Consider the following 27,103-nt stretch of genomic DNA (forward strand, 5'->3'; position numbering starts at 1 on the left):
TCTTGCCTCCTGGGGCGCGGGCGGCCGTCGGGGCGCATGGACGGGGCCGGCGAGCGGGGCCCGGGGCTCCGCGATGAGGAAGCAGAACGTGCGCACCGCCGCGCTCATCCTGTGCATCCTGTCCTACCTGCTGGTGGGCGCCGCGGTCTTCGACGCGCTGGAGTCCGAGGCAGAGAGCGGCCGCAAGATGCTGCTGGCCCAGAAGCGGAGTGAGTTGCGGAGGAAGTACGGCTTCTCGGCCGAGGACTACCGCGAGCTGGAGCGCCTGGCGCTGCAAGCCGAGCCGCACCGCGCCGGCCGCCAGTGGAAGTTCGCCGGCTCCTTCTACTTCGCCATCACCGTCATCACCACCATCGGTGAGCGGCCCCGGAGACTCCCCTCGGCGCTCGCTCCATCCCCAGCCGCCTGAGGCGCCCCTGGGTTTGAATCCCATCTCTGCCCCTGATCAGCTGGATGACTTTGGACCAGTCATTTCAGCTTGCCTCCCTTTGTCGAATGCGCTCTGTGCTTCCGCGCAGGCAAACCTGGGAGGAGCCAGTAGGTCCCGTTTGCCAAGGAGCTGGCCCGTGGGACTGTCAGAAACGCCCCAGGGGGAGACGGATGGAGTGGGGCCAGAAGCCCAAGTGGCTGGAGCTGTTTCCTTGCCTGGCTGCATCACGCTAGCTGTGTGACCTCAGACCAGTTGCTTAACCTCTCTGAGCCCGAGTTGTCGCCTCTGTAAAATAGGGGTGCTAACAGACCCTATCTCAAGGCTGTGGTGGGACAATTATCATCAAGGAGATAATATATGCAGAAAGTTTCAGCACAGGGTCTGATACAGGACCTAGAAAGCACTAAAAAAAAAAAAAGATTGATTTTTGTATTGTAACGAAGAGAACGAGCACCTAGTCTGTCTTAGTCACTGTGGGATGGCCAGTGCCTAGCCTGTAGTAGAAACTCAATAAATATTTGTTGAAGGAATGACTGATTACCACCAGCTTTGGACCTCACCCTCGGGGATCCAGAGCACTTCCTCTGCAGCATCTGGCCTGCCAGCCGTTGCCATGGCTACCGTCTGGCTGGTACCTGCTAAGCCTCAGCCTGGGGAAGCAGAAAAGGAGAGAAGCAGGTTCTACAGGGCTCCAAGCTGGGTGCCAGCCACTCCCCAGGCCCCAGCTATAGATGTCCAGGTGCCAATCTGGGCTTGGACCACGACCCCGGAAGCTAGCACCTTGGAGAAAGCTCCTCCAGGATGCTCTTGCAAGTCAGTGTGACTTTGTGGGTTCAGCAGTGGAGTCAAAAGCCTGAGTTCTACAATTACATAGACCAGAGTTCAGTTCTCATCTCTATTGCCTCCTGCCGTCTCTGGCATTTGATTGTACCTCTCTGAGCCCTGGTTTCCTCAACTACAAAATGCAGTTGTTGCTACCTCACTGGGAGACTGCCAGGTTTAAGAGAGGTCAAGTGTGTAAAATGTGCTGTTCATTATTTGCCAACTGTGGGCCCAGCTCCCATTCAGCCCTTTTGACCCCTCCTGTCAACATGGGCCCCCTGCTTCCCTATCTTGGCTCAGCCTAAGACCCTCCCTGTCACTGTGCCTGGTGGTGTGGGACCCTATCCACTTCCTCTGCCCTCCTCCACATTTTTTGGAGGCCTCCCAGCTAGGTTCGGCGTCCCCTCCAGACTGCTTCTCTCTGATCTGCATCTGGGATCCTGTGAAGAGTCTTGAGTGGAAACAGCAAGCATTTTGCTTTTTATGGCCACCTGGGGGCGCCAGCATTTGCCGTGTGGTCCAGGCTGCATCAGCCAGCCTTGCAGAGAACCAGGTGCCAGAACCCAGGAGTTGAGCTCTGCATGGACAGGAGAGAGTTACTGAGAAGCTATGGAGGATACTGCTTAATAGCTCAGCCCTGTGACCTTTGGGCAGCTTCCTCCTTCTGAACCTGGTTTCCTTATCTGTAAAATGGGGATGATAATATCATCTCATCCAGTCACTGGGACAAAAAAAAAAAAATAATCCATGTAGAGTACCTAGCATGTTTAGTTATCATCATTATTCATTTTTCCTTTCTGTCAAAACCTGAAATAGCCCCAAACAGCTGGAAACAGCACTGCCTGACCCCTTATTCCTAAAGAGGCTTCTCTGTCTCACATTCAGCTCTGCTTTCAGTCTGGCTTGATTATTGATTATTAAACTTTCATTCAGTCCTTGGTCTGTGTCAGGCTCTGTACAGGGCACTAGTGACCAGGGACACAGAGAAATGACCAGCATGGTCTCTAGCCTCAAGGACCTCATAGTCTAGTGGTTGGCAGAGACCCTCCCCAACCCTCAGTAATAGATAGAGGCAGACTGACAGGACCATGAAATAGAAAAACGGAAGTGGAGTCAGATCTATAAATATATATATTGTGCTGCTGTTTCAGAAGTTATGTATGCAGACAGTACACACTTCACAGGGTAGAAAAGGCACGTCATGAAAAAGAAGTCTGCCTCTCACCTCGCCCCTCAATGCATGAATTCCTTTCCCTGGATCAACTGCAATGATCTGTTTTCTGAGTACCCTTCTGACCATATTCTCTGCCAATACAGTCCTTTAAAATACACACCTATATAGACATATTATACATGCTCTTGCTTTTTTCACTTCATATGTTTTGGTGATTTTTTTATATCAGTCCTTGAAGAACTGTGTCCTCGTTTCCCTGGCTGAACAGCAGGGCTTCTCAACTCCCGGCACTGCCAACATTTTGGACCAGATATTCTTGTTGGGGGGGGGGGCTGTCTTGTGCATCACAGGAGGTTAAGCAGGACCCTGGCCTCTACCCACTAGACTCCAGGAGCACACAGCCACCACTTCACAGCTCTACCAACCAAAAATGTCTCCAGATGTTGCTAATTGCCCCCTCAGGGGCAAAAGAACCTCCAGCTGGAACCAGAGCTGTGGCGTGTTCCGTCGTTTAGACAGCACCATGGCTTATTTAACCTGGCCCCTACTGATGGACACTTAGGCTCTTTCTCATTTTTGCTATGACCAGAAATGCTGCAACAACTCATGCATATACCTCACTTTGCATGTGTGTGTGTGTTTTGGAAGACTACCTTCCTAACTGTGGAACTGCACAGGCCAAACGTGTATTTACCTTTTGGCAGATAGGGCCAATTTGCTAGAGGAGGCATATTCTGCTGGGGAAGGACCACCTGACTTTTCTTGGGTTATGGGGCCCTTTGAGAATATCATGAAAGCTTTCACTTCTTCATCCTGGAAGAGACATGTATCCACTAATTCCATGGTGATGGCACAGTGTGCCAAGACTCAGGGAAGCCCACTCATGTTTATGTTCTCTGCGACAGTTGAGGGGACTGAGTGAGGAACTCCACCAGACTGAAGAGGTGTTGGTGAGAGCTGGCTTGGAGCAGGATCTGAGAAGGGAGATGTGGACTGGGGCAGGGGGAAAAGGTCATTGTGGGTGCGGGGAGAACCATGAGAAAAGGCATGAAGAGGAGAGGCATGGTTGGGGAAACAACACGGGGGAAGGCTTGGAGAGGTGAGGGGGTTTAGCTTGGACATCCATCACCTGAGAACTGGGACTTTACCCTGGGGGTCCTGGGGAGCCATGAAAGATTTTACTTTTCTTTTTCTATCAATGCAAAACTTAGATACAGCAAAATTCAGTTTTTCAGTGTACACTTCTGTGGGTTTTGCCAAATAAAAACCTATCATTGTAGCTGCAGCCACCATCAAGACATAAAACATTTATATCACTCTCCAAAATTCTGTCATGCCACTTTATAGTTAGTTAACCCCTCCTCCAACCCCAAGGACTGGCAGCCACAGATCTGTTCTCTGTCCCTATAGTTTTGCCAGATTGTTCCCAGAATGCCACTTAAATGGAACCATGCAGTATGTAGCCTCTTCAGCTTGGCTTCTTTCACTCAGCATAAGACATCTGCGATCCATCCTTTGTTGCCGAGGAAACAGTAGTAAATGCCTTTCTATTGCTGAAACAAATTCCACTGCATGGATGTACCACAGGTTGTTTATCCATTCCCCAGTTGAGGGCCATTTGGGTTGTTTACAATTTGGGACGATTTTATGAGTAACCATGGAAGGCTTTACAGCCAGGGAATGATTAGTTAGAACTAGCATTTGAAGATGCTCTGGCGGCTTTGGCGGATGGAGAGAGAGACCCGGGGAAAGAGGTGGATGAGAGTGTGAGACGGAGCCGAGCACTCACCAACCCTTCCCTCCGCTCTCCATCCAGGGTACGGCCACGCTGCGCCGGGCACGGACTCAGGCAAGGTCTTCTGCATGTTCTATGCACTCCTGGGCATCCCCCTGACGCTGGTCACCTTCCAGAGCCTGGGCGAGCGATTGAACGCACTGGTGCGGCGCCTCCTGCTGGCATCTAAGCGCTGCCTGGGCCTGCGGCGGCCGCGCGTGTCCACCAAGAACATGGTGGTGGCGGGGCTGACGGTGTGCGCGGCCACCCTGGCCCTCGGGGCCGTGGCCTTCGCGCACTTCGAAGGCTGGACCTTCTTCCACGCCTTCTACTACTGCTTCATCACCCTCACCACCATCGGCTTCGGCGATTTCGTGGCGCTGCAGAGCGACGAGGTGCTGCAGAGGAAGCCACCCTACGTGGTCTTCAGCTTCCTCTACATCCTCCTAGGGCTCGCAGTCATCGGTGCCTTCCTCAACCTTGTGGTCCTGCGCTTCTTGGCCGCCAGCGCGGATGCGCCCGAGCGCGCTGCCCGGCCGCTCCGCCGGGGGGCGCCCGAGAGCCGCGGCCCCTCCCGGCCGCGCCGCCCAGGGTGCCCCGCAGGCTCCACCTCCATCTCCTCCATCTCCTACCGCATCCACCAGCTGGAGTTGTGGGCCCGCGACAATCTGGGCTTCTCGCCCCCCGCGAGCCCTCGGACTGAGGTTGGCGACGGCAGGGAAGGCAGGCCTCCGGCTCGACGGAAGTCCATCTGATGGCCCTACCCCTGGCCGGAGCTAGATCCTAGAACCGGAGGGTCTGGACTCACCTGTCGGTGCACCCTCCCCAGAGCTTGGAGAGGGGTGAGGGGCTGTGGCCTCAATGTCGTCCTCTGCCACAAGTGGCTTCTCATTACCTCCTGCGGCAAGCCCCTCCCTCCTCTTCAAAAATATATTAAAGTCGCATCATAAGCACAAGCACGACTCTAAAGTCGCCCCGAATGCACACAGTACTGCCCTTGTGATCCAAATTGTTTCAGGAAGGCGTGGCACATCACAGGCCCATGTCACTAGCTAGCCCAATGGAGAGGAAGCAGGTGCCCATATTTCTGTTGTGTGAAGAGGTGGGTTTTCCGTGTTGTAGGGGAAATGCACGACTTTCAACACTGGAATCCTACCTGTGAGGCCAGCTGCTCCCTCTGTGAGAAGCAAAAGGATCAGATGGACTGAAGGGAAACACTTACCGTCCAGTGTGAACCAGTGGGCAAATCTCTGCAATATTTAAATGATTACTCATTCTCTTACTCAGTGTGTACGGCGGAATTGGCCCCACCCCCAAATGCGATGCTCCTTGTCCTTGGCCTGACCCCTTTTGCAATGCAGGGGGCCTTCGCTACATCACGTCTCTCGGACTACTTGGATGTTGTCTTTTCTGGGAACTGTAAGGTCACCCACAATGTGACCTCGGGGAATCTCATTCCCTCCCTGGGCCTCAGTTTCCTGTAAAATGACTGGGTTCACACATAATTCTGTTCCCTTCTGTGCATTTCTGTAAGGGTTCCTGGGACAGGCCTGGGCCCCATGAGGGGGCATTAACAAAGCTGACATCCCGTAGCACTCAGCTCTTTAAAACTAACATCCCAGATTGAACTGTGTCAACACAAAGCAGAGCAAGCCAGGTTAGAAAAGCCAAAAACTTTAATTTTCAACATGAGCTACATGGTCATGAACACAATGCAACGTGACCTGCTCCAACCCAGGGGCCCTGGAAACCCTCCCTCCCCCAAAGCCCGAGGGGCTTCTGCTCCCAGAGAGGGAAAGGGGAAAGGTGAGTGAGCGGAGAGTGGGCCTGAAAACTAGGGGTCCAGCCTTCTTGCCACCCTCTCAGGGGGCAGTGGTAGAGGGAAAGGGCTCCAGAGAGGATGCCTGAGGCCCCGGGTTCAAGTCTCCACTTTATCCTCACAGAAGCTGAATCAAACGGGCAGTCAGCATCTCCCGCACCGAGCTGGAGAGTCGGATGAGCTCGTGGACATGGAAGCTTCTGGTCTGCTCGGAGGTGCTGCTATACAGACACGGGGCCTCCCGGAGCCTAAGGGAGTCGTGACAGGGGAACGGGGGATGGAAGTGGGGCACCCCAGTCCCCTGGGCCTGGCACAGCACTGCTGCTCAGTAAATAAATGCAGGTGGCCTTGCCGGACGCAGCAGCTGTGCTCCAAGAGCAGCGGGGCTCAGAGCTGCCCTGAGCACCTGGGTGTCCCTGTGAGCGCCTGCTTCAGGGAAATGGGTGGTAAATCAACTTGCAAAGTGCATGACCTCAACTCTTGGCTTCATCCCAGGTCAAAGAAAGATCTCTCAACTGTTAGAGAACAGAGTTCTCGTCCGGGCTCAGCTGCCAACTCATATAGTTGGACCTTAGCAGGTGCCCTCCCCTCCCAGGGCCTCAGTTTCCTTTTCTGTAAAACAGGGCTGATAACACAGGCCCCCATCAACTGCTTAGGGGCTCCTGGGAGGGTATCTGCGAGGTAAAAGCACTTTGAGAACAAAAAGGTTTGCAAAGCACTATGGGAAGATCAGTGTTATCACATCTGAAGGTTTGGTGAGGATTTCCTTAAGATGAGGTGGTCCACAGCAGCCTCACTCCCACACAGTCCCAGGGAGGGCCTGGTGTCTTGCCTCCCTCAAGTTGGTCTTGGAAGGACGATGGCCCCTGAGCGGGAGCCCCCACTTAGACATCAAGGCCTGGACCAAATCCTGCACAGCCTCAGTCAGCCAGGCCAGGCCCCCAGGAGAACAAGGTCTCTATGGCAACCTTTTCCTCCAAACCATGGCCCAGAAAAGTTACTGGCCCATCGAGGTGGAACCAAGTAGGGCTGAGTGGCCCAGGGCTTAAAGGCCACAGATGTTTATCATGGCAAATGTGCCCTGGAGCAACGGGCTCCTGTCCCATTAAGGAGGGAGCACAGTGGACCCCCCGTTCCGGCCCCATGGCTCACTTGCTGATGGGTCATGTCTTGGGCAAGTCACTTCCAGATTTTAAGCCTCAGACTCCTCCCCTCTCAGATGGGCTACAGTTCACCCTGCCCATCTATTCAAGGCCCCTGGGAGGTTCCAGGGAGAGAAGGACGGAGGCAATGTTGTGGGAAATAGCGGCCCCACCTTGTCCTGCCCTGGCTCCAGCTCAGCCTTTGGTGGACGAGGAGACCCAGGCAGGGGGAGACATAAACTCACGGGGGACCCCAGAGGCGACTATTCCCCACCCTGGGCCTCGGTCTCCTCATCTGTAAAATGGAAATGACTCCACTGATGGTCCCAAAGCCCTTTCCCTTTAGTATGACAGGCAGATTTTGGAGAAGGAAAGTGGCAATGACTCCCTCCCACGGTACCCCTGCATGTGACCTCCAGCTCAGAGACTGAAAAGCGAATTGTCCCCTAGAGACCCCAGCACCCCCACCCCTAATCCCCCCAGCTCCACACTCTCTGCTTCTCTCCAGATGGTGGAGTTTGAGCTGGCAAAGGATCAGACAGGAGTGGGCTTTAAGGTTCCCCAAAGCTAATAATGAGAATCATCACCCCCTTCCCAAACCCCTATCCCTTGGTGAGGACAGACGGTGATTCCCACGCCAAATTATCAGAGCCCCCTCGGAAGGCGGCCATGTGCTCACGACAATGATACAAAGAAAGAGGGCTCCAGCCCCCCTCCCACCCCTCCAGGAGGTGAGCTGAGATTTCACAGAACAAACAAGAAAGTCATTGAGGGGGGCCCTCGGTGACCACCCTCTGGATGTTATTGCTTTGGAGCGCTCTCTCTCTTTATAAAGGCTGTGCAGACACCTGAGGGTGGGCTCAGGCTGGGGTGCACAGACTGCGCCCCGCCTCCCTCTGGATGGGGCAGCTAGGCTCCGCCCCATCTTTGAAAAGCTAGTCCTGAACTACCAGAGCAGTGCCAGCTGGAGAGAGAAGGCGCTCTCCTGGCTCAAAATATTCCAAATGGTGAGTAATAAACGAACGGCAGAGAAATCACACTGGTTTAAAAAAAAACACATGGTGGAGGGGCTGATTCTGAGCCTCTGATGGGAGTCCCTCCAGAGCCCTGCTACCTCCTACCCCAACCTTGGGATTCCAGTGCCACAATCCCAGGAAGGTCTGCCGGCCACCTGCATAAAAGGGGCACCTCCGTCTCCCCTTCCCAGCACATGGAGGTGCTATAACTTTAAAGGAGGTCCAGGGCTGAAACAGGCTGAGGGGTGGGGCGATTTCCAGGCGGAAGGAATCACCTGGTCAAATAGCCTAGAGAGGGACCAGGGACAAGGTGGGACCCAGCACAGCCAGGCATCTTCAATGGAAAATGCTCTCCTCTGATGGAGCCCAGGATCTCTCTGCCAAGGCCCACATCCTCAGGAGTGCTTCCTAAATAAAATCAGTATCAAGGGTAATAAATCAGAACATCTGAGTATTGTGGGCAGGTCCAGCTATAACCCTACATGGGGAAGGGGTGTGAGGGGGAGGGGGAGGAGGCGGCGCCGGCCTCCTGTGGATCAGGCTCCGGATCCAGGCCCAGGCCAGCGAGGAGAAGGCCATCTCCTGGAATGCACTGTTTCCTCCCGCCCCTGTCCGGGACTCTGTAAGGACTCGATGTGAGCTAAGACCAGGCCCAGGGCCTGGCACGCTAACTCTACCCAGCTAACCTGGACTACGCCCTACACAGCAGGACTGGGTAATGAGGGGTGGTGGGTAGTGGGCTGCTGGGTGCCTCCCAGGGGAGGGGGCAGAAATGTGCTTCTACAGTGAGGGGCCAGCCTGCGTCCTCCCCAGCATGCAAAGGGGCTTCCGCAGGTCCCGGGGAGGGGAGGGCTGGGCTGGGCCAGGCAGGCAGCTACCCAGGCCTGCTAGAGAAGGAATCTCCCGACTCTTACATTCATGCCTCTTCTCACTCTGTTTCTCTCCGTGAGCCAAGGTTACTGAGGCCAGGGCGGTGGATTCTGCCCTTAGCACAGGATGGTTTGTTTAAAAAGACTAAAATTGGGGAGTTCTGTTGCCTCCCCAGACCTCTAGCCTGGAGGCAGAGGGACAGACAAGATGACCTTTGACCTCATCCAACAAGGAGGGATTCTCCTACTTGGGAAACCCTTGCCTTGGCACCACCAGCCCCAATCTCAGCTTTCTTTAGACTCCCTCTCCAATCCAGCAACCCCAAGATTCAGAGATGGTAAGCCCTCTGAGGCTAGGGTTCTCGAAAATCAGGGTCCAACAGCTCCTCCAGCAAAACAAAGACAACACTGTTCTTTCCAGTCTACCAATGGTTTGCAAACTAGCTTGTTGCAATCCCACAGAGCCAGGCCCCCTGGGGGTCTGTGCCAGGCCCTGAGCACCTCCTCCTTTCCTTTGGTCCCTGCTGGACCCCAATTCCTAGAGCCACCAGAAGAGGGGCAGGCAGGAGGGGACAAACAGATGGACTCGAACAGGCTGCGGCAAAGCTCCTTCCACAGGCAGGTGGAGGGAGGCCTGAGCTCCTCTTCAAGTGGGAGGCTCTGGGGCCCCGGAGCTGGCTCCGGATCCTTGCAAAGCTGCCCCATTGGCTACGGGGCAGGAGTAGCTGCCTGAACCCGGTGCCGCAGGAAAGACACTTGCTGGTAATTGGCACCATGGAGATGGCCGCTGGGTTCTGGACTTGGCTCCGGGCAGCGAGCTTCCAAGGAGGCAAACAGGGGGAGTGGTCGGACAGTGTCTGGGGCAGGAGAATGGTTTGCTCTGCCACCTCAGTCTTTCCTTTCTCCAGATTGCAGCCACATCCACCAGGTCAAGAACTGGCCAAGTCAAAAGTGCAGCCAATCCCATTGGGAGAGGGAAGGTCTCAGGGGGTAGGAGGCAAAGAAGGGGTGAGGAGGGGCCCTGGGGGGTCAGGTCTCCCCATTCTGCTTCCCCACTGTGGGGGAGAACCCCATCCTCCTCCGTTCAATGTGCCCCTGGGCCTGGGGTCCCAGGTCGGGGCTGGGCAGTCTCCAGGCCATCTCGGGGAGCCCCTCCCCATCCCTGGCACTAAGATCGCTCACCACAGGGCCCCACGGTGCTCTCAAGGGACAGCTGGGACGCCTGCCGGAGCAGGGGGCCCGTGGCTGGGTCCACCATGGAGGAGGTGGGGAAGAGCTTGTACCAGCCCACGGCCAGGGTGGTCAAGTCCAGCTCCTCCAGCAGTACGCGGGCCACACCCATGAATTGCTTCCGCTCCATCCGCCCGTAGTTCCCCCACACGATCACCTGTGGGGCAAGAGACACAGTGGTTCAAATCCTGCCAATGCCACTCACAGGCCTGGAACCAGAACCCGGGGTCACCTCCATGCCCGATTCATCCCCAAGTCCTGTGAATTTCACCGCCTGAAAATGGCTCAAGTCCCACCATATTCTTCTGGCTCCAGTGGCACCATTTGAATGACTGGCTTCCTGCCTCCAGTCTTGCCCTTTCTGTTCCATCCTCCAGACACCTCATCTTGGAGCCTAGGCCTTAAAGGCCGACCCTACACTGTGAGTGTCCTACCTGCCCCACGCCCCACCCTCGGCCCTTTGCTTCCATCCAGATCATCAAAAACAAAGTTTTTAAAAGGGGCTGGTAGGACAGCTACATGTAAATCAAGGAAATTAGAACACTCCCTCACACCATACACAGAAATAAACTCAAAAGGGTTTAAAGACCTAAATATAAGACATGACACTGTAAAAATTTCCAGAAGAAAACACAGACAAAACATTCTCTAACATAAATTGTAGCAAATATTTTCTTAGATCAGTCTCCCAAGGAAAGAGATAAAAGCAAAAATAAGCAAATGGGACCAAATCGAACTTAAAAGCTTTTGCACAGCAAAGGAAACCATCAATAAAACAAAATGACAACCTGCAGAAAGGGATAAAATATTTGCAAATAATAGGACCGACGAGAGGTTAATATTCAAAATACATAAACAGCTCATACAACTCAATATTGAGAAACCAAACAATCCATTCAAACAATGGGCAGAAGACTTAAATAGACATTTTTTCCCAAAGAAGACATACAGATGACCAACAGGCACTAATTATTAGAAAAACACAAATTAAAACCACAATGACGTATCACCTCACACCAGTCAGAGTGGCCATCATCAAAAAGTCTACAAACGATAAATGCCAGAGAGGGTGTGGAGAAAAGACTGCCCTCCTACACTGCTGGGGGTAATGTCAAGTGGTGCAGCTATTATGGAAAACAGTATGGAAGTTCCTTAAAAAACTAAAAATAGAGCTACCGTATGATCCAGCAATCCCACTCCTGGGTGTATATCTGAAAAACACAAAAACTCTAATTCTAAAAGATACTTGCACCCCAATGTTCATAGCAGCATTATTTAGAATAGCCAAGACATGGAAACAATCTATGTGACCATCAACAGATGACTGGCTGAAGAAACTGTGACGGACAGATGGATGGACAGGGACACACACACACACACACACACACACACACACACACACACTGGAATATTACTTAGTCATAAAAAAGAATGATAATGCCATTTGCAGCAAATGACCAGAAGGGTTTTTCCAAACTTTTTTGACAGGTATACACAGTAAGACAGGTATTTATGGTGAACATACAAGATTCATAACTGAAGCAAGTGCCCCACCAAGTAAGACTTACCTTACTAGAAGTGAGAAATGTTCTTTCCAAGTCCTATTTCCAATTCCATTCCATTAAAAAAAAATACTTGTTGAGACCCACTAAATCGATTTCACAACTCACTAGTGGGTCTCAATCCACAAGTTGAAAGACTACCCTACTACACAGGACCTGGGCTTCCCAGTTTGGCAAAAGTCTCCCTGTCTTGGTGACTTATAACACCTTAGCCTACTCTTGTTTGCTTTGCTCACCCAGGTTAGGAGCAAGAGACTGAGGTACAAGCCAGAGGTGCCCAGCAGCAGCTCTGAGAGAGCAGGCACATGGCTCCTGCAGGCATCCAACCAGGGCCCTGCCTTACCCATGATGGGCAGCTGTTTCCAGCTCCAGGTTTGAGAAACCACTAGCATCCTCCTAAAAGCAAGAGAGCCAAAGACCTCTCTGGATCCTTCAAAGACTTTCAGCTTTTATCAGTGTGTTCCGTGCCAACTCCCTGGCCTCCAGAGGTTGGTGATGGTGATGATCTTGGTAGTGGTGATGATGATGGTGGTGGTGCTGGTGATGGTGGTGGTGCTGGTGATGATGGTAGTGGTGGTGGTGCTGATGATGGTGGTGGTCGTGATGATGGTGGTGGTGGTGGTAGTGATGATGATGGCAGCCAGCTGTAGAGCACTGACTACAGGTCAAACTTCCAAATGCTTTTCTTGTACAAAGCACACATTCTGCTGTCACAATAATGTTATCAGTGGGTAATATTCATATCCCCATTTTACAGATGAAGAAGCTGAGGCTCAGAAGGGAACTTATTCAAAGTCACACAGCAAGGTATGTGCTCAGATCAACCACAGTGCTCTAATTCCTCTAGATCAGGCCCTGCAGAGACCCACCCCCCAGTCTCCAGGAGCACCTCCTTTACCCCCTGTTACTGCACTCTGCACCCCCATGCCCCTCACCTGCAGGACTTTGCCCTGGGGACTCTCGGGAAACAGCAGCACCTGGTTATACAACGGGTCCAGCGACTTGCGAGCGACTTTGGTCTTCTTCTTAGCAATGCAGACGCCATTCTCCAGCAGGTAGGCCTTGATGTAGGCCGCTGGGGACAGAGGCCAGCAGGGTGAGTTCTAATCTGAGCCCCAAATGGTGGGCAAAGGGTGCAGCAGAGGGACCCACTGCTGGGGATCGGAGTGCCTCTACAGGGTCTGAGAAGGAGGCAACAGGGGCGGGTGGGGGTGGGTGGTGGAGTGCAGCCAGGGTTGGGTGGGGCCTACTCTACCCCCTTGGGTCGTGCTGCCTGCCTCCCGCTTCCTTTGCTCACCCTGTCCCCTCTCCCAGTCCCTGGCTTGCCCACCCTCTCTGGCTTACACATTCATGGCTGACTCATTCACTCAAATGTTTGCTAAGCACCCGTGGTGAGCCATGCACCCTATCAGGTAGAACCATAAACAAGAAAAATGGTCCCTGCCCCCCAGGAACTCAGTCCAGTCCGGGAGGCCAACAGGGTCAACCAACAATCTCAACTGGGTCCCAAGAATAAATCCTACATCACTAATTATATGTGAGTCACTAGCTTTGGGATTGAGGGATCCCCCACAGTTGGACCCAATTTTCTCTCTTCTAGACCCAGGTAACCTCAGGACATCCTCTCTGACCTCCACCCCCACCCTGCCGATGGGAGGGCAGCCCCCACACCTGGCAGTGTCTTGGAGCCTGGCTTGGCCGTCAGCCCCCGAGCCTGGATGATGTCCACCTCGAGCTGACCATTCCGCTCCTGCAAGCCGATCTCCACGTCCCCTGCAATGGGCCCTGAGTGATGAGCCTCGGAAGTGGCTGGGAAGCTCAGACAAAGACTCAGCTCCTCCTCTCTGCTGAGGGATGATGTCCCCTCCCCCTGCTCCCAGCCCCAGACAAGACCACAACCAATCCCCACACCAAGCGCCTAGGCTCTGCCGAGCGCCTGGCGGGTATGAAATGGGCTCCAGGTTCGGTGCTCAGCAGATGGAGCTAAGGCAGAGGGGAAGGAAGGAGAGACACAGGGCTTCTGGTGGGACCCCCCCCTCCATTTGAAAGAGGCCTTGGGGCACTTACCCATTGGCGTGGTGGCCAGGGTCTGGCGGCCCACAAACTGTGCTGGCCCCATGCTGCCCAGGAAGTCACTGAACTGGGCGTCTGATGCCAGGCAAACTCCCCCATAGTTAAGACTGCAAAAAGGAAGAAATGAGACAAAAACAAACGTTCCTAAGGGCCAACTGAGGACTCTGATGACTCAGGCAGTCAGCTCCAGAATGTCCCTCATTCCACAGCCATTCTGTCCACATCCATCACCCTGCCTTAGGCAGACTGGTGTCCTGTCGCTGCCTCCTCCTTACTTTAATGGCCCTAAACTCTCAGCTCTGACTCCAAAATTCTAGGACTTAGCTTCTGTGTCCTGTACCTTTCTCCTACCTCTTCTTGCCAAGCCTCAAGTTCCCCCTCCATGAAATGGGTATGGTGACATCCGCCTCTTGGAGTGGCTGTAGGACTTGTGGGAGGTGATGCTTGTCAGTGCCTGGCTCCTATGATTAATGCCATGATACTCAAAGTGTGGTTCAGAGACCTGCAGCATCACCCAGGAGCTAATTAGAAATAGAATTGCTCCTCGGCCCACCCCACCACGCCCCCCCAGCTGCTGGATCAGAATCTGCCTTTTAATATGAGCCCCAGAAGACTCATTTGCACTGGACAGTTTGAGACGCACAAGGCCAGCAGCTCAGCCTTGGAGGTTCGCATTTGTTCTTGCTATGCGGTTGCCCAATGTCCACTCCCTTTGGGAACAAGACTTCAAATCTCCTTAGGGAGCCTCCTCCCCAAGGCAATGATTCCTGTGGAGCAGAGCATGGCTCCAGAGGCTGGTATGGGCTCAGTCTGGCCAGTAAGACCACGCCTTCCTTGGCCAGTGACTGGCTCAGAGTTGGGCATGCGGCCCAACAAAGTCCACAAGAATCTGGCCAGGAAGCTTTCTTTGAACTGTAGGAAATGAGAAGCTCATTTCCCATCTGATTTGAACCTGAGACAGAAAACTGGAGCCTCTGGCAGGTCTTTTGCTACCATCTGGAGCCCATGAAGGAAGCCAACACACTGGTGACACTGCATGAGCTCCTGGATCAAACTCTGCCTGAAACAAGATATTTCATCTTTTTTTTTTTTGTTACATAATTCAATAACAACAACAACTATATTATTATTATTATTATTATTATTATTATTATTATTATTATTATTATTATTATTATTATTATTATTATTATTTTGCTGAAGCCAATTTTAGTTAGTTTTTTCTTACCCATCTCTGAAATGGGAATACTAATGTTCCCATCTCTAGGTCTGCTGTAAGTATTATATAAGATCAGACACTAAGTACCATGCCTGGTGTACCCCTATTATCTTCAGGACTAAAACACTCCCAACACATTTTCTCATCGGATTCTCACCACAACCAAAGGAGACAGGTTTTGTTTTTTGTTTTTTTTTTTTACTTTTACCAGCATTATTCAGATGAGGAAGCAGGTTCAGCCCAACCTAAAGCCAGAACTCACAGGGCAGAGTCAGCACTTGAAAACAACATTTCTAATGCCAACCTCAGGTGACTCTCCATCTGGGCATCCAGGAGTAACAGCTAACTTTGAACGAGCAGATACTGTGAGCTGGGTTTCACCACAGCAGCCGGTGGGGTGGGGGTTCTTTAAGCAGGAGGGGGAGCCTGTCTTGGGTCTCAAGGGGCACTGGACACTTTGTTCCCTGCTCTGAGAGCACACCCCTAACCTGCCCCCAGCTCCCTTCTTGGGGAACCTGCTAGACTCTCGGTCTTGAAGGAGCCGGAGGAGGATCATCCAAGGGAGGTGGGGTCTCTGGCTCCACCCCAGGTGCCCCCTTCTGCTTCTGAACCACTCTGCTAGGCTATCCTTTCCCCAGTTCTTCAGAAGGAACAATTCAAGCATGGTCTTCTCTGCCTGCACCCAAGTCTTCACACCCTAGACATGCTGCCTGGTGCTTGAACCACATCTGTCTGTCTTTATACCTTATTGTTTACTCATAAAACCTCATAGTTGGCAAAGGATTCACCCACTTGCTCTGCAAACAGTTACAGGAAGGTGTCCTCTGACCCAGCACACTCCCTGTTTCATAGATTGGAAGACTGAGGCCCAGAGTGAGAAAGACAGTTGCCTGAGGGCTGTGTGATGGCAGTGTCTGCTGCTATACCAGGCTGCTGCCCAATTCAAGTCACCCAATAGTGTGTACACTTTTACGTATAAAACTCCAAGCGAGCTGTGTGAAGAGGCAAGAGCAGACCCTGTGTACAAAGGACTTACCATTTTGTTGGGCAAATGTGTTGCTTGCAAAGAAACAACTAAAGAAGACAATAGTCTTCTTACAAGGCACAACAGGGCCCCTACCCACCCACCTCGGGTTGTGAGAGCCCAGGGGCCATCAGAAGAGAACAATCACTGCTGGCTGCAGTGGTCTAGAATGGACCAGGATGGACCAGGAAAGGAGACTCTGAATTGAGGGCAAAGCATACACAAGGTCCAGCAAGAGAGGAAGATGAAGGAAGGTAACTTTCCACATACTATGTTTTCTCTTCCCCCACCAGAGTCACCAGCAGAACGTCCTGAGGTCCTCAGGATGGTGAAGCCACAAGCATAAAGGAGCCTGGTGAGAAGCAGGAGAGATTAAGTCCTTCCCTCTCTCCAAGGAGGGTAATGGAGACAAGGCAGGGACAAGAGAGTCTAGTTCAGGACCTTGGAGAGGGCCTATGTTGCAGGTTTATACAATGTCATAGAACACAGGAAAGGATAGAGAGCCACAAAGGAAAGAGGGAAGTCAACTCTTCTAGACTTTAAGACGCTGAGGACAAAAGGGTTGTATTTAGCCATGGATGATTTATCATAGTAAAAATGAAAACAATCTAAATATCTGGCAACAGAGAAATTATAAACACGTATTGAATTATTAAAAAAAAAAAAAAAAGAATATAGGAGCCCGGCTGAGTGCAACAACCAGAAACACCTGCACTGAAGTTTGCATGAGCAAGAAATAAACATTTGTATTAAGTCACTGATTGAAGAAGTTGGTTATAGTAACTGGTTTAAACTAATTCAGTGACCCTGTCCCCTGGCCAGAGCTGATGGATCCCGGGACAGACAGCTGACCCAAGTTCAGTCAAGCAAAGACTCTCACTAGGAAATAAAAGAGAATCCTGGAGATAAAAAGTCATGAGAACTGAGCCGTGTGAATGGCCTGCCCTCGTAGAGAGTCCCAAACTACCAGCCACCTAGTCCTGGCCACCCAGTTCTTTCCTCAGCCATGTGAGATGTCCCGGCATCATTCCAATAAATTCTGTTTGGACTTACATTACCAGCAGAGTTGATGGCAGGGTAATACTTTGAGGTTTCAGTCTGAGTGCTTTTTTGTTTTCATGATTTCCTGCTACCCTTTCCCCACTCAGGCGGGAGCCAGGGTGCCCTAAGGTCCACCGCCAAGGGATGACCCAGTAGGATGCAGAGAACAAGACAGTCAGATTCTTGGCTTTTCAGTTTAAAATGTAGGAAGAAGCAGTCTTGGGAGGAGAGGTGCAAAACCAGGTTGTCTGCCCCCCAGTAAACAAATCAACCCCAAATTCCCAGCCTGGGAAAGCAGAGGGAGTCAGGGAGGGAGGAGAGAGAGCTGAGGAAGGTCTGGGTCCTCGGGCTGGACTGGCAGTGCTTGGGAATGATGGGAAACTCCACAGAGGTTTGGAGAATCTGAAAGCAGAGGGGACTAGGGCCTGTCCTTACTGGGTGGAGCTGAGAAAAGGGCCCGATGCTTTGCGGAAATGATGCCGAGTGCCTCGTCAAGTGAACCCGGAGCGCCTCTGAGGCTCTGTGTGTCCCTCTGTGCCCTAAGGGAGCATGTTCCCACTGTATCTGAGACAGAGCCAAACCAAGACAGGCAGAGTAGTATTGGAAGCCAGGCAGTCAAAGCTTCTGAATCTATTATCTCCACAATAATGCGAGTATTATAGAGAAAGTATGGAAAAAATAACACAGATATCTGGGGATGGAAATGGGTACCCAGTATTCTTGCAAACCCAAAGACCCTTAGTTAACAGCACCAAAGCTAAGACCTAGACTCTCCCACAGCTTGTGACCTGGCCTTTCCTCCACGCCCCCGTCTCTTTTCCACCCTATTCTCCTGGCCACCTGAGGGTCCGGGATCCATTCTGCTAGGAGGGTGTGGACTCCAAAAGCCCGAGAAATGGCAATGCCTCTCGGGTTCTAAGGCACTAAAGGGGCTCAGCCTCCTAGGCAAAGCAAGGCCTGCTGCAGCCTGAAATTGAAAGTTTCCTCCAACATCGTCATTGTCTGCTCCTCAGTTCCTGGTGGGACTGTGAGCAGACAATGGGGAACTGGCAGGCCTGGTAATTAGCGGTAATTGTTTATAATATCTGGGCAGCTGCCTGATTTCCCATTCCAGGGTGCCTTGCCGGCTGCCAAGGAACCAGACTGATGCCCCAGAATCCCTGAACGGGTTGTCCCACCCTCCATGGGGCTAGAGGAAGAAGAATTAAGTGGTGGTACGTCCCTGCTGGCCAGAGGACCAACTGCATCAGAGACCCCGCTCCACCTTGAGGTCTTCCCTGGAAAAGGATGGAAGGCAGAAGATACAAAGTCAGACCTGATTCTATTCCTCGCTGGTCAAGCCCTTGCTGTGTGTCCTCTGGCAAGCTGCTGGTATCTCTGCATTTGAATCTTCTGATCTGCAAATAAGCCCACACCTACCCTAGGGATAGTGCACAGCCCTTCCACTGATGGGTGCCTATGCTATAATGGTTTTAAAATGTTTTGAAAATCTCTGCTCATAGGATCCATTCCCAAAGGGGTAGGAAAGATCATGCTGAATTACTAAGTACCACACACTTGCTGCTGCTTAGATCATGCCTTGTATGCAATAGAAACTCATTAAATGTTTACTGCCAAACCCTTAGACTGGTCCCAAACTGGGAAAATATACTGGTTAAGACTAGACTTTGGCATAACACAGACCTGGCATTCCAGTGCTGTGCACCCTGGGGTAAGTTTGGTAACGTCTCTGAGCTACGTGTTAAAAACAAGAATAGACTGGAATCGTCTGGCTGAGTTGTTGGGGAGAGTCAATAGGATAACACAGGCAGGGTGCTTAGAACCTGGCCTGGCACACAACATCTCCTGAATGAAGAAAGGATTGAGATATCATGGCCTTCGGGTCTCTGCTGCCCAGCCTGGGAGAGCCCCTTCTTCCTCTCAGTGGTGTTTTCATGGCACTTCTGATTCCAGGCCTATTAGGAAGTGCAGCATCTAGATGCAGGAGACCAAGCCCAGGCCATCGAGGGGGGGGGGGGAGCAGGGGGCTGTGGGTGGAGGCAGAGGCCTGAAACAGGATTAAACCCCATGTTCTGCTGGCCTTTTATTTTGTGTTAATGGCGAAATGAGATGTCCTGCATTTCAAATCCTGTTAGTTTTGTAAGTGGAGCTGAAACCCATTTGTCTTTTATTATTAACCTTTGAGCTTGGTTTGGCCCCTGGATTTTCCATTTTTTCGATGGTTAAAGAAATAATTGGGTTATTCGGCGGTTTGACTTATACTCTCTTTTCCAGAAGATCACCTGTCTCAGCTGCATCAGAAATTAAAAGGCAGCACAGCCCTCATGGTGATTATGGGTTATGTGGTCCTGAAAGGGACCTCACGGGCTCTCTGTCCATCCATCCACAGCCTGACTGTATGTGTTCACCCACCCATCTGTCCACCTTCCCACAGCCTTGCTGAGTCTGCAATATAGTCAGTTCTGCCATTAATGCGAAATACACATTCCAAAAAATTATACTGCTGTGCAAAGTCCCACAATCAAAATTCCAGAGCTTACAGGGAAAATATGGTTAGGGGTATAACACCCAAAAAGTATGTCAGGATCATATACAAAAAAAAAAAAAAAAAAAAAAACCACAGACATAAAAATGGTAGCACAGTCTTAAACATGTAAAACGGTTAAGAAGTGCATAGTTACTACAATAAACATGGTGCTTTACCTTGAAGACAGCCTGATGTTTGCTCGTGGAAATGAGTGTCAGAGGGTCTGCAGCGTGAGTAACTACAAAGTGAAACGGACAGACAGGGAGCTGTACCACCAGCTGTCGGTGGGGGCTGAGGGAGCAGGCAGATGCGAGAGGTGTGTGTTGTGTGTTTCTCTATGTTCCCCTGTGTTCACCTAGTGTTTCTCGTGGATGAAATCACACCTGAGTAAAGGCGCTATGTGTGTTGTGCTCAAATTCTTCCTGAATATTTCAATCGTGTTGGAACAGATTTGCGTTTTCAAAACAAGTGTTGTAGCAGAATTGACTGTATGCCAGGATGCACAGCATCATACAATCCTGACTCCAGCTTCTCAAGTATTCAAGACAGTCCCAAACCTGCCCAGCCCCATGAGAGCGTAGCTCCCGGGCATGAAGCCAGGGATTTGATTTATTTTTTATTGATCAAAAGCTTGCCATGAGCCAAGTACGGATAGGACTAAGTTATCAATATTAACTCATTCAACCCTCATTTACCAACTCTGTGAAAGCCAGGGATTTATTATTAATACCCACTTTCTAGAAGGGGAAACCAAGGCCCAGAAATGTTAGGTAACCTGACCAAGATCACGCTGCTGGTAAGTGGCAGACCTGGGATTTGAACCTGGGAGTCGGCTCCGGGATTCATCTTCTTAACCACTCTGTTACACTGTCTCTGTGTGTCCCGAGGGGACCTCAGCCTTGCCCAGAGGAGCACAAGGGTTTGCAGTCCACGGTTTGGGGTCAGGCAGGCCTAGATCTGAATGCTGACTCTCCCCAATTCACTGGTTGTAGAGACATGTTTTTCACCACTCAGAGCCTGGGTTTCCTTTTCAGCAAAGGAGGAATAAACAATGGCAGGACACCCTCGGTGCTGCTGTATTACAGGAGATACACTTCTTAGAATCCGGTGCAGTCAAGTGCTCAACTAGTACCATGCTTATAAAACAGAACCAAACAAATCCCCATTTCCAAGTCCACGGCCACATGCAGTTCTGGTTTGTCCTTCAGGCACGATGATTCTGCTAAACAGCAGAGGTGGCGAAGGGGAAGCAGGTTCCGACCACCCCCTGTCATCCAGGCCGTGTGGTGATTAGGGACACAGCCATGACAGGAAGCAACCCTGAGGCCAGGTGCAGTGGCCCAAAGGTCGGCTACACTCTGCTCTTCGGAGCTGCGGGCACCATGACCCAGACACCTGGAGAGCTGGGTGCTGACGACCCAGACACCACAGGACAACGAGGGGCAGAGGGAAGAAGCAGGAGGGGCACCGGCAGCCAGCTTTGAGAGCTTCGGGCTTACAGGGAGGATGCTGAGACCCTGGATTCTGTGCGATGGAGGAGGCTGGAGAGGGGCAGAAAGGAGAGGAATGCATGTGTACCTCTGCTAATAGTGCCTACCCTTTACTCAGCTGATTCTGCAGGGCATCCTGAGGGCCAGGCCCAGTGCTAAGCAAGCACCAAACTCAGTGTCTAGCAGGACAGACAGACACACATGTGACAAGTACAACGGAGTGATGGGTGCTGTGGCGGGGAAAGAATGGGCAGTGGGAGCTGCTGATACAGCCTGAGGAATAGCAGGCCCCTGCCGTTCTACTTCCCTTTCCCACGTCCAGGCAGACCTTGATGATCAACCTCAACACCCCTGCCAAGCCAGGACTGGGCTTCAGAATCCTTCTCAACACAGCACTTCAGGAAGCCACTACCTATTAACTGGAGCTGGCACAGGAGATAAAGCTTATGTTCAGTTCTTAGCTGAGATGTGGAGGAGGAAAGAGTCAGTGAAGATGGGGTATAGGCGTAGGAAAGGGAGTGCCACACAGAGGGGGCGATGTATGCAAAGATCCGGAGGTGAGCTGAAGGAAAGCATAAGAGGTTCAGGGTGGTGGAGGAGCGGGGCACACAGCTGGGACTGGGAGAGGCTGGCAGAAACAAGAAGTAAGTGCTGAGTGACAGACTGTGCGGTTTAGACAGAAAAGACTTGCAGGTATCCAGGCAAGAGTGATGAGTTGCCTCCAAGGGGGGATGGAGAGAAATGGATGGAGTCAAAGACAATTAGGAGTGAAAAGGTAGTCCAGTCATGGACTGGATATGGAGTGTGAGAGAGCAGGAGCTGTCTGGTTTGGGCAGCTGGGAGACAGTGGTGCTGTGCACTCAGACAGCCTAACAGACTCTGTTGCCCTCCCGCACGTCCCCTGAACCTCACCATGTCAGTGTTCACTGACTCCTAACTGTTGGCACCTGCATTCCTTTGCCTACATTTCTCTGGTCCCCAAGGAATTTCTCTGGCCTCCAGGGCCGACGTTGCCACAGGAAAGGCAGAAGAGTTAATCAAAAATAGCCATCAACCAGTAACCGATAAAAGTGGGATTATAAATACCCCGGCTCCCTGGCCTCCCAGGGAATGACACTCAGGCACCTGTCTCACACTGGCTCCCAGAGTCCCCATCAGGATTAAGCATGGGATGCCCACAGTGGCAGCTGGCTTCTCAACACACACGCTATTGGATGCCTGCCCCACCCTGTCTCTCTCTTGGGCACCTCCACCGTGGTTTTCCAGAATCATTTCCCAAGTGAACTACCTGCATTCACATCCATGTCTTGGGTCTGCTTCTGGAGAACTCAGACTGAAGCAGATGGGCACCAGGGAGTATCTCAGGATCGACGAGGGGGCTAGGGAGGTACTGTTCTCACAGCCCTTTCTCAGGGGCCTTGAATCCTTGTCCTTTAGCTAGGGGAGATGGGCCCACTCCAGGGTGGTGGGTGGGAGCTTGGCTGCTTGCCAAACCCATAGCTGCTCCCTTCCATCCTTAACATGTAGAACCAAGTTTTCAATCAGCCAGAAAGGGGCTCTAGGAAGGAAAGCCCCTCCCTAGTCCCAGGGGATAAACCAGGATTGGTCCACCATGCTGAGGCCTGCAGAGGGAAAAGCTAGAGGGTTCACTGAGCCACCAAACCTTCCTGGAAGCATCCACCTCCAGAAATCTTGGTAGACACAGCCACTAAATGAAGCAGAGTAGAGCTGGTTAAAGGCAGACGCCAAATGCTAGATTTGAATCCCCTAATTTGAAGCCGCTTACTGGCTGTGTGACCTTGGGTAAATTAATTAACCTCTCTTGGCTTCCGTTTCCTCATCTGTATTATGAGGATATTAACAATTTCAGGGTCATCCGGTTGTTGGGAGAATTAAATGAGTCAATATATGTAAAAACACTTAGCACAGTGCCTGCATGTAGCAAGTGCTCTGTAAAGTGTTAGCTCTAGGACATTATTACCATTAAGCCAGAGCTTCTCAACCTTAACGTGCCCATGAACCACCTGGGGATGTTGTTAGGAGCCTAAGATGCCGCATTTCTAACAAGCTCCCAGGGGACGCTGATGCTGCTGGGCTGTGGACCACACTTTCAACAGCAAGGGCTAAAGCCACTGTTAGCTGGTGTTGTATAGCCAGGAGCCCAAGGATCTTCACTGTAGAGGGGCCCAACCCTTAAGCGCCCCTTCCCCAGCCCCATAACCCGGTCAGTATGCAGCCTTTACAAAGTTTGCTGTGCCTGTCCTTTGCAGTTCTCACCACACTGCTAGCTGCATGGCCAGTGGGAGGCAGGGTCTCTAAGGCACCCGGCAAAATTATCTGGCACACTGTAGGTGCTAAATGAAAATTCACATGGGAGCACCCCTGTGCCCACCTGCAGGAACACACATGCCCAGTGATCCAGTGCAGGGGCAGACACACCCAGCAGCGCCAGGGGCTGCAAGCTAGTGGGGGCTGTTTAAATGCACTGGCTCCCTGTAAGTCTCAGCTGGGCTGGCAGGAGCCCAAGGGGAGGACGGTCACACCCCTTCCTGTTTCAGAGCCTGGCATCTGGGTCCCACCAGTGCCCAAAATACCTCCAGAACAAAGAGGAGGCCAACCACAGCTCAATGTCCCCACCTGTCCCTTTGACCTTCCTTCCTTGCCCAGGTGTTGGGTGTGGTGGCAGGCAGCACCTGGCCAAGCTCCACCAAAAGTCAGCCCCTCTCAGGAGGGCAAGACACTCCCCTCTGCTGAACATAGCACCCTCCAGCCCACCTGATCCTTCCTCAACTGGGCATAAGACAACCCCCACCAAACCTTTTAATAATCATAAACATCATAGCCAACATTTATCCCATGCTTACCCTGTGCTAAGCAAGCGCTAGGTATGATTATATTGGAGGTGGCTCACTGTATCTGCTAGGATGCAATTGGCTACAGGGAGCAAAATACCCAATTAACAGTGGCTGAATCAACAAACAACAATAGCTATTAATTATAATATTGCTTGCTATGTGCCAGTCACTGTTCTAAGTGCTTTTACATATATTAACTCATTGAATCCTTACAACTCTTATCAGGGGTCTGTATTATTATGGACCTCTTTCTACAGATGAAGAAAATGGGCTCAGAGAGGTAAAGTAATGTTCCCAAAGTCACACAGCTCTTAAGAAGCAGAAAATGAGGATGAAACCAGGGTTGTCTGACTCCAGAGTCCTGGCTTTGAAACTGTCTGTAATATAATCAGACTCTCTAGTGCCTTAAAGCACGTGACAGCAAATGACAACAAGAGCTTCCTCGCAAGCCCCTGTCATGTGCAGGCATTGCCTCGTTTCTTCTTCACAACACCTGCCTATGCTGCTCTGATTGGACAAGTCATGTGGCCTCTCCCAGCCTTCAGCTCCTCTTCTGCAAAATGGGAATATGGGCTTGACCCACTGCTGCTATTCACTGCACCACGCTGCCATCCCCATGACCTGGTCCTCTGACCTGCCCATGAGGCCAACAGACAGGATGTTTAGCAGCCTCCCTGAAGCTTAGAGAGGATAAGGTACTATGCCCACAGCTGCTCAGGGGGTCAGTGACCAAGCCAGGACTAGGACCCAAATCTCCTGACCCCCTGAAATTCAGCTGGGACCCACTGCTACTCAGATGCCGACAGTATGTTCCTCGAGGTTTCGCTGCCTTGCCGTTTCTCAGGTTAAAGAAAACATTTGTTCCCTTCTTCATCCTCCTCCTCCTCCTCTCCCGCTCCCTTCCGCCTGTCCTCCTCCTCTTCTCGCCCTCCGGAAAGTCTCCCTAGGAGGTGGGTGGAACGGCAGCATCTGCCAAGGCAAGGCCATTCAGAGACAGAGATGCCCGGTTTAGGAGGGGCTGGGGGTGGGAAGGCTTTCAGCCAGCAGCGCCCCTGGCTGCAAGGCAGGGCCAGGATCAGGAGGGGAGCAGAAGGCAGTGGCCAGGCCCTAGTCCTCAGTGGCTTGGATGGGTGTCTGCCCTTGGAAGAGCCACTCGGCAGGACTGTCCAGTGGAACTTTCTGTGACAATGGGAATGTTCTACATCTGAACAGTCCAACACGGCCGGCACTGGACACATGCTGCTACTGAACACTTGAAATACGGCTAATGCAACACAGGCACAGAATATGTCATCTTAATTCACTTACATTTAGATAGCCACATGTGCCTAGGGTCTACTGTACTGGACAGTGCAACACTTAACTTCCCCAAGCACCAATCACCTCTTGTGCTCTACAAAGATCTTGATGCCTTGGTCCTCCCTAGTCAAGGATGGCTGAGACAGTGAGGAGATGTGGTGCCTCAGAACAAGTCCCGGCTGAGAGTGGGGATGCTGGGGTTCCAGACCTATTATCATGCTGTGTGATCGAGGCCAATCCCCTCAACCTCTCTGAGTGCTCTGGTCACCTGTACAATGAGAAAGTCACTTTGGGTCAAAGTTTCTTTGCCACAGATGGGGTTTAGAGGCACCTGGGAACCCCCTACACAATTATGAGAAGCATGAACGACTATGCATGTGAGAAGAGTGTGTGGATGTGTTAGGATGGATATGTGTGTATAGATCAGGGGAAAGCAGGCCCAAAGCTTTCCCAAAATTCTCAAAGGGGTCCATAATTGCTCCAATGATGAGAGGCCCCAGTCTAGATCAGTCTACTCCCAGGGAGCCTTTTAAAAATGGAGTTCCCGGGCTCCACTCCCAGGGACTCTGATTCAGCAGCTTGGACGCGGGGCCCCATGATCTGTATTTGTAACAAGTTCCCTGCGATTCTGGTGCACAGCCAGTGGAGAGACACATGGGCGAGGAGCCAGTCAGGCCCAATGTTTTAAGACTTGATGTGTGTGAAACTCCTTATCAAGCAGTAGTACATATTTTTAAAAACCAATTGGGATTTAAGGAACTAAGAAAGTAAAAAGGAAATAACAACCCTAACAAAATCCCTCTTGACCCCCTTCTTCATTTACCAACACTGATGTGCCAGCCACTGCGCTATGCTCTTTATAAATATTAACCCATTTAATCTTCATAACAGCCCCTCTATGAGGTTGGTACTATTGTCCCCATTGTACAGACCAGGAAACTGAGACACAGGGAGGTGATCTGCCCAGGATCACACAGCCAGTGAACGGTGGAGCTGGGATTCAGATCTAGACAGTTGGGCACCAGAGTCTGTGCTCCAGTCATACTCCTCACAGCGTCCTTGTTCCATCACCTCCCTTCTGAGGATGAGGACCACCCAGGAGTCCTGAACTAGTGCTCCTTCCCCTGAGGCTGACCCAAGGCTCATGGAGGCGCTTCTCTGTCCCTCCTGCCTCACCCCATGCCAGACACGACTGCAGACCCCACACTCACTTGCCCTCGGAGCCATAGCTGTTCATGCTGTCCTCGATGGACTCGTGGCTGGCCTGGCGCAGTGTCCGGCTGGGCATCTCCACCGCCAGGCCCGTCTCCGTGCTCCTCTGGATGGCCCCCTTCAGCCTCCGGCTGTCCCCTTCTGGGCAGAGAGGCCAGGAGCAATGGGGAGAGAGACACGGGGTGGGAGGGGACAGAGAGACAAGTCCTCTGGTTAGCGTTTCAAAGGCTGGTGGCTGCCCAGTTTCGACATCCATCCATCAATCTCCTCCCACCACCAACCTTACCTGCACCCACCCTCCCTGGGGCAGCCCTGCCCTTTAGACCCACCCAACAAACAGCATCACATGAGTTCTCTAACCTGGCCGATCCATTTACATGTACTCTTTTTTTTTTTTAAACTGAAGCATAGTTGATTTGCAATATTATGTTAGTTTCAAGTATACAGCAAAGTTATCCAGTTTTTTTTCAGATTATATTCTATTACAGGTTGTTACAAAATATTGAATATAATTCCCTACGCTAT

General features: G+C 51.7%; 2 protein-coding genes across 3 annotated transcripts in view; one reads left to right on the forward strand and one right to left on the reverse strand.

Annotated features, from left to right (window-relative positions):
• Positions 1 to 5,539, forward strand: KCNK15 (potassium two pore domain channel subfamily K member 15). The gene is made up of 2 exons (XM_010958788.3): positions 1 to 356; positions 4,243 to 5,539. Exons 1-2 carry the CDS (start codon positions 74 to 76, stop codon positions 4,953 to 4,955), a joined length of 996 nt encoding a protein of 331 aa, XP_010957090.3. The 5' UTR covers positions 1 to 73; the 3' UTR covers positions 4,956 to 5,539.
• Positions 5,540 to 5,873: 334 nt separating this feature from the next.
• The window catches only part of RIMS4 (regulating synaptic membrane exocytosis 4), a 55,814-nt gene continuing 34,584 nt past the window's right edge, over positions 5,874 to 27,103 (reverse strand). Inside the window, exons 2-7 of one of the 2 annotated variants that reach the window (XM_045519350.2) lie at positions 26,578 to 26,716; positions 13,906 to 14,018; positions 13,510 to 13,611; positions 12,774 to 12,913; positions 10,229 to 10,433; positions 5,874 to 6,267 (exon numbers count right to left, since the gene is read on the reverse strand). In XM_045519350.2, the coding sequence (XP_045375306.1) occupies positions 6,164 to 6,267; positions 10,229 to 10,433; positions 12,774 to 12,913; positions 13,510 to 13,611; positions 13,906 to 14,018; positions 26,578 to 26,716 (803 nt within the window). In that variant the 3' untranslated portion in view covers positions 5,874 to 6,163. Of the gene's footprint in view, positions 10,434 to 12,773; positions 12,914 to 13,509; positions 13,612 to 13,905; positions 14,019 to 26,577; positions 26,717 to 27,103 lie in introns of both variants that reach the window. The other variant, XM_010958693.3, reaches the window with a different exon arrangement.

This window comes from Camelus bactrianus, chromosome 19 (genome assembly GCF_048773025.1).
Source record: "Camelus bactrianus isolate YW-2024 breed Bactrian camel chromosome 19, ASM4877302v1, whole genome shotgun sequence".
NCBI classification, from domain to species: domain Eukaryota; kingdom Metazoa; phylum Chordata; class Mammalia; order Artiodactyla; family Camelidae; genus Camelus; species Camelus bactrianus.

Excerpts from the sequence above, each read along its gene's own strand:
- KCNK15 (XM_010958788.3), top strand. The coding sequence starts at position 74 with ATGAGGAAGCAGAACGTGCGCACCGCCGCGCTCATCCTGTGCATCCTG. Across the intron at positions 357-4,242 it reads CACCGTCATCACCACCATCG|GGTACGGCCACGCTGCGCCG; the intron begins GTGAGCGGCCCC and ends CTCTCCATCCAG.